Source organism: Clupea harengus, chromosome 3 (genome assembly GCF_900700415.2).
Source record: "Clupea harengus chromosome 3, Ch_v2.0.2, whole genome shotgun sequence".
Classification (NCBI taxonomy): domain Eukaryota; kingdom Metazoa; phylum Chordata; class Actinopteri; order Clupeiformes; family Clupeidae; genus Clupea; species Clupea harengus.
In genome coordinates, this window is record NC_045154.1 from 16,696,277 (window position 1) to 16,703,776 (window position 7,500).

A 7,500-nucleotide genomic window follows, 5' to 3' on the forward strand; every position below is an offset into this window, starting at 1 on the left:
TGAGAGAGAGGGAGAGAGAGAGAGGGAGAAAGCCATAGAGAGGGAGAAAAGACAGAGAAAGACAGGAAGAGAGAGAGAGAGAAAGTGTCATAGAGAGAGAGGGAGATAGGGAAAAAGGGACAGAGAGAGTGAGAGAGAGGGAGAGAGAGAGAGGGAGAAAGCCATAGAGAGGGAGAACAGACAGAGAGAAAGATACAAACACAGGGCAGGTTGAATGAAGGGATACAAGAAGGAGAAAAATAGTGGAGAGACAGACTGAGCATCTAATGTGCTTACCACATATGCCGGTGGTGATGTTGGTAGTCATGGCGATATCCCGGGTGATGGTGAACTCGTTGCTATGCGGCGTGAAGGTGATGGTGAGGCCCAGCTCTGATGCCCTCAGGTGATGCAGCATCGCCCCAAACTGAGTCACCTCCAGCCCCCCGACACGCAGAGGCACAGGGGTCACCACGCCATCCACTGTCACCTGACGCAGAACACACACACACACACACATGAGTACAGACAGACACACACACACACACATGAATACAGACACACACACATGAATACAGACAGACACACACACACACACACAAATACACACACACACACACACACATGAATACAGACAGACACACACACACACACACACACACACACACACACACGAGTACAGACAGACACACACACACACACACACTCACACATGAGTACAGACAGACAGACACACACACACACACACACACATGAATACAGACAGACACACACACACACACACACACACACACACATGAATACAGACAGACAAAAACACACACACACACACACACACAAAAACACACACACACACACACACACACACACACACATGAATACAGACACACACACACACACACACACACACACACACACACACACACACACACACACACACACACACACACACACACACACACACATGAATACAGACAGATAAACACACATGAATACAGACACACACACACACACACAAATACACACACACACATGAATATAGACAGAAACAGACACACACACACACATGAATACAGACAGACAGACAGACAGACACACACACACACACAAATACACACACGAATACAGACAGACAGATACACATACACACACACATGAATACAAACAGACAGACACACACACACACACACACCCATGAATACAGACACACAGACACACATAAATACAAACACACACTTCATCTGTAGTCCTACCTCTGTGTGCATGTTATCTTAGTGCATTTTGTTTGATTTCAGAAGTCCCAAGAAAATGACAAGAACTTGTTTCACCTTCATGTCATCCTGAAGCACCACAGTAGCCCCGCCCCCTCTCAGCTCCATGGACTTCATGCAGATGTGATTAGACAGCGCCTCACAGGGGGTGGTGTGAAGAATAATCTCCGCCCCTCCCAGGTGAATCAGCGAATAAGAACAGAAGCCCTCCAGTTTTAGAGCAGCTCCTCCAAATGGCACAATGTGATTGGACGAGCTGCCAATACACATACCTATGAGAGAGTTACAGTGTTAGTACACTGTGTGTGTGTGTGTGTGTGCGTGTGCGTGTGCGTGTGCGTGTGCGTGTGCGTGTGCGTGCGCGTGCGTGCGCGTGTGCGTGTGTGATGGTCGTGGTGCGACCGCACATGAACTGCACACTCCTGCCCCATATTTCCACCCACTAGCGCACCCAAACAGACATGGTTTGCACACACATGCACACACAAACACTCACACTACTGATTACAATTGGATCCACCTCATGGAGACCTGGTGCTGGCCGCCAGGTGTATATATGTTCATTGTTCTGTCTTGTTCAGTTAGTCTAGTCTAGTCAGGTATGGGTTTTGCTGTAACCATTTTTACTGCTGATTTTTGTCCTCTACCCCATTTAGAGGCTTAGCATGTATTTTTAATAGAGCTTGTACTGCTGCATGTTGTCCTCTACCCCATTTAGAGGCTGAGCAGGTGATATTCCTGGAGACTGTTGCTTTTTGTCCTCTGGCTATTGAGAGGCTTAGCAGTTCTCCAGAATATTGGATATGGAATAAACCTTTATATTTGAACCCTCGCTCTGTCTCTGAGCTTTTCGGGCCAAACCCACACATGTTGACGGCAACCGAGGCTCGGTCCGTCACAGCGTGTATGTAATATTTCTCCACCATGTGTGTGTACACCCACATGGACAAGGCCTCTAGTGCTTTGACAGCTCTGTGTGTGTGTGTGTGTGTGTGTGTGTGTGTGTGTGTGTGTATGTGTGTGTGTGTCCACCTACATGGGCAGTGCCAGCTGCATCCACAGGCCTCTGGTACTTTGACAGGCTTGATGTTGCCAGAGCAGGCTGGCGGCTCCATGCGCTCACAGTTCACCCTGTGGCTCTGCAGGGTCACAGCGCCCCCTGGGTTACACAGCAGGGTATGACAGCCGTCCGCCTGCAGCCAGCTCTCTCCCGGCTAACGCACACACACACACACACACACACACACACACGTACATACACACACACGTACATACACACACACACACATACACAAATGATCACACACATACACTCGGTTAAACATTACTGTAATCCACATATACACAATAATGCACACATGCTCACACAAACACACACAGATTAAATATTGACATACCAGTACACACACACACACACACACAGAGATATTGCACAGGCATGCAAGTTCATGCTTCTTGTGACTGAAATAAACATTTCAGGAGGCTTTATTGTCATGAGGGGAGTACAGGTGTACAGGACTCAGACAGACACCAACTGAGGGGCAGTCAGTGATGTAGTCATTCAGAGAGTTCAGACTTCACACAGGACTGGTGGGGTTAGAACCAGAGAGATAGAGTTAGAATCAAAGGGGTGGAGTTAGAATCAGAGAGGTGGAGTTAGAATCAAAGAGGTGGAGTTAGAATCAAAGAGAGGTGGAGTTAGAATCAGAGGGGTGGAGTTAGAATCAAAGAGGTGGAGTTAGAGGTGGAGTTAGAATCAAAGAGGTGGAGTTAGAGGTGGGGTTAGAATCAAAGAGGTGGAGTTAGAATCAGAGAGGTGGAGTTAGAATCAGAGAGGTGGAGTTAGAATCAAAGAGGTGGAGTTAGAATCAGAGAGTTCACACAGGACTGGTGGAGTTAGAACCATAGAGTTCACACAGGACTGGGGGAGTTAGAACCATAGAGTTCACACAGGACTGGTGGAGTTAGAATCATGTTGATGAGATCGTCACCTTCCTCTGATTGCCCTCATCATCCACACACACTCCAGGGGGACCAGCTGTAGAGAAAGGACACCTTCATCATCACCACCATCATCATCATTCTATTCATCATCATTTCATAGTTATTTACTCACATGATCATTCACGCAGGTAATGCGACCACACACACACACACACACACACCATCATCATCATCAACATCTTCATCACGCAGGTAATGAACAGAAAAAGAAAGTGAATGTAGCCTGGAAGGACGACTTTGTCATTAGTCATCACAAATGTGTGTGTGTCTGTGATCTGTGTGTGTGTCTGTGAGCTGTGTGAAGTGCGTTTGCTTTCTCACCACGGCAGAGTTTGTCATAGAAGGTGTGTCCCAGCGTTGCCATGGCAATGAGGTCGTCCGTACTGCTCAGCTGGATGGCGTTGGTCGGAGTATGTGCCCCAGCGAGCGTGCTCAGTTCATTGTGGTCAAACTCCGCCCCCACACCCACCGGAAACACCGCCACTCCTGCAGAGCGAGGCATCATGGGTAAGTCTCACGCTGAGGTCATGTCCTTCATTGATGATCATTGGGATGTCGCGTGATGTCATATTTTTTGCTGTCGCTGAATGATGATGTCACTCACCTGCTGTCAATGCCTCACTGGCTGCTTCCTGGACGGAGTCCACTGACCTGTCCGTCACCACCATCACCACCACCTTGGGCACGCCCACTCGCCCCCCGCTGGCGGAGGACACGGCCGTGCGGACGGCGGAGCGCAGAGCAGAACCTGTGCAGACACACACACACACAGACACACACACACACACACACACACACACACACACACAGACACAGACACAGACACACACATACACACAGACACACACACACACATACACACACACATATACACACACACATACACACACACATACACACACACAAATGAACAGAATCGCAGTTTCACCTCACTGGCTACCCTGTGGGGTCCTCCAAATGTGTGTTTGTGTGTATGTGTGTGTGTGTGTGTGTGTGTGTGTGTGTGCGTACTTGTGTGTGTGTGTGTGTGTGTGTGTATGTTTGTGTGCGTATGTGTGTGTGTGTGTGTGTGTGTGTGTGTGTGTGTGTGTTTGTGAGTGTGTGTGTGTGTGTGTGTGTGTGTGTGTGTGTTGTACCCAGTCTGGCTGTGGTTGATGGAGTTGTGTGTATATGTGTGTGTGTGTGTGTGTGTGTGTGTGTGTGTGTGTGTTTTGTACCCAGTCTGGCTGTGGTTGATGGAGTTGTGTGTATATGTGTGTGTGTGTGTGTGTGTGTGTGTGTGTGTGTGTGTGTGTGTGTTGTACCCAGTCTGGCTGTGGTTGATGGAGTTGTGTGTATACTGTCCAGGCGAGTCAGTAGATCCTCAGGGCTTTGCTTATCTCCCCAGGAGATCTCCTCCACCACCTTCTCACCGTACAGCTGCACTGACACCTGTGTGGTGTTTGGACCTGACGCACGCACACACACACACACACACGCACGCACGCACGCACGCGCACACGCACACGCACACGCACACACACACACAGACACACGGATTAGAAATGCATGCACACAATATACACATAGAGATGCAAAATCAACACACTAGGCTTTCGTTCTTCCTCTTTTCTCCCTCTCTCACACATACACACATACACACACACACACACACACACAGTCATACACACCATCATAACAATACAAACACTAAGCATATATACACATAATACAGTAGATTCACCATCCACACACAACACAAACATTTGTTCTCTCCTCACACACACACACACACACACACACACACAGATCTCACCGATATCTGTATTCTGAATGAAGGCTCTCACAAACGTCTTCAAGTCCTCAAAGTGGCCCTCAGATGCTCTCAGCAGGAACTGTACGTCCATGGGTTTAGTGCAGGGGACTAAACACACACACACACACACACACACACACACACACACACACACACACACACACACACACACACACACACACACACACACATACGTAAACACATACAGACATATAAATACACAGTCTTATCTTGAACGACCTCAGTAAAATGCACAAGCAGGCAGGAAGAAAACAGAGAAAGAAGGTGATCTAAAGCAAAGTGAGAGAAAACAACGTAGAGAGAGAGAGGAGGATAAAAGGAGAAGGGAGAAAGGAGGATGGGGAGAGATTAGTAGAGCAGGATGGGGAGAGGAGAAGAGAGGAGAATGGGGAGAGGAGGAGAGAGGAGGATGGAGAGAGGAGAAGAGGATAGGAAGAGGAGTGGAGAGGAGGATGGGGAGAGGAGAAGAGAGAAGGAGAGGAGGATGGGGAGAGGAGAAGCGAGAAGGAGAGGAGGATGGGGAGAGGAGAAGAGGATGGGGAGAGGAGAAGAGAGTGGAGAGGAGGATGGGGAGAGGAGTGGAGAGGAAGATGGGGAGAGGAGAAGAGAGAAGAGAGGAGGATGGGGAGAGGAGAAGACAGTGGAGAGGAGGATGGGGAGAGGAGAAGAGAGAAGAGAGGAGGATGGGGAGAGGAGAAGAGAGAAGAGAGGAGGATGGGGTGGGGTGGGATGGGGCAAGTAAAGAAGAAAGGAGGTTAGGAGAGGAGAGGACAGTTGCCATGGCGCTGACCTGAGGGTGGTAGAGTGGGCAGCGGGGGCAGCGGGGGCAGCGTGGGCAGGAGGGGCCGTCTGATGCCATGTGTCAGATTCAACAGCAGGGGGCGCAATGAGCTCAGGTCCTCTGGCTTCTGAAACACAATTGGCTTCTGGGGGAAACTCAGATGCTCAAGCTCCACCTCCCGGACCTTTGGGCCAATCAGGACGGGGAACACCTGTGTGTGGGCGGAGCTGGGAGGTCTCTCGATCTTGTCAGTGGGCGGGTTCTGCGTCACCAGGAAGACCAGCTGATCAGGCATGTGACTGGGCCTCTGTGTGGAGACGGTCTCGTAGAGCGAGCGAATGGCGTGGCCCGTGTTGGTCTTGGCCCCGCCCGCCCAGCGGATCTGCCTCATGCGCTCCAGCAGGAGCCAACGGTTCCGGATCTCCATGGACCTGATCTCCACGGTAACCACCTCGGAGTACTGGATGATGGTGATGGTGATCAGCTCCTCCTCCTCCACCAGGGTGGACACCACCTCCACCAGCGAGTCGCGCGTGCGGTTGAAGCCCTCCTCTCCGACCGCGTCCGACCCCTCCAGCACGAACACCACATCCACCGGGGACTGGCCACCGGGGCCCGGCGCCCCAAGGGTGGGGCCCGTCGCGGAGCGGACGGGGCTCGTGGTCACGAAGTCGGGGGCCAGAATGGCAGAGCTTTCCGGGGTGGTGGTGGGTTGGGGGAACAGAGTCGGCTGGGTCTGGCCCCTCGTGGGGAGGGGCTGGGCCTGGGTGGGGAGGGGCTGGGGCTGGGGCTGGGGCTGGGGCTTCCCGGGGGTGGCTTTGGGTTTGGGGGTCTCCGGGTCGAGCCCCAGGGTGCACAGGTAGTCCGTGATGACGGGCCCCTGGTCCTGCAGCTCCGCCGCGCTGCTCAGCACGTACGCGCGGCTGCTGGGCGTGGCCTTGGTGATGTCGTTGACCTGCGCCATGTCCACCTCGGGCCCCAGGGCCACGGTGAGCACGGTGATGTCCTTCTTGCGGAGCAGCCGCTGCGTGGTGCGCATGGGCCGCGGGTTGGCGCTGGCCGTTAGCAAGATGGCCACTCGGCCGGCGTGCTCACGCTTGTTCTTGTCGTAGATGTAGACGGACAAGTACTTCAAAGCCTCGTCGATGAACGCCGTCTCACCGCCGGTGTAGCGCATGTCACGCACCTGTGAATGCACACACACACACATCGACACCACACACATGCACACACACACACACACACACACACACACACACATACACACACACACACACACACACACAAACATACAAAACACAAATGTTAAAACCCTTTCGCAGTTGCACATCATAGATTTGAGCGTGTTAAGATTCTTCTACATCTGCATGTTATAGCTCTGCTTGAGTGTGTGTGTGTGTCTGTCTACGTGCATGAGTGCTTGTGTCTGTGTGTGTGTGTGTGTGTGTGTATATTTGTGTGTGTGTCTGTTTACGTGTATGAGTGCTTGTGTCTGTATATGTGTATGTGTGTGGGTGTGTGTGTGTATCTTTGTGTGTGTGCGTTTGTTTATGTGCGTGAGTGCTTGAGTCTGTGTGTGTTTGCACACGCATATGTGTGTGTGTGTGTGTGTGTGTGTGGGTGTCTGTAGGTGTGTGTGTATGTATGTT

General features: G+C 51.3%; 1 protein-coding gene across 1 annotated transcript in view; it reads right to left on the reverse strand.

Annotated features, from left to right (window-relative positions):
- Positions 1–7,500, reverse strand: part of vwf (von Willebrand factor) — a gene marked incomplete at its 5' end in the record, with an annotated part of 38,691 nt that overhangs the window by 12,362 nt on the left and 18,829 nt on the right. The window contains 9 exons of the mRNA XM_031564791.2: positions 277–469; positions 1,308–1,522; positions 2,287–2,464; positions 3,242–3,288; positions 3,576–3,740; positions 3,859–4,002; positions 4,559–4,702; positions 5,050–5,157; positions 5,861–7,037. Of these exons, the coding sequence (XP_031420651.2) occupies positions 277–469; positions 1,308–1,522; positions 2,287–2,464; positions 3,242–3,288; positions 3,576–3,740; positions 3,859–4,002; positions 4,559–4,702; positions 5,050–5,157; positions 5,861–7,037 (2,371 nt within the window). The remainder of the gene's footprint in view (positions 1–276; positions 470–1,307; positions 1,523–2,286; positions 2,465–3,241; positions 3,289–3,575; positions 3,741–3,858; positions 4,003–4,558; positions 4,703–5,049; positions 5,158–5,860; positions 7,038–7,500) is intronic.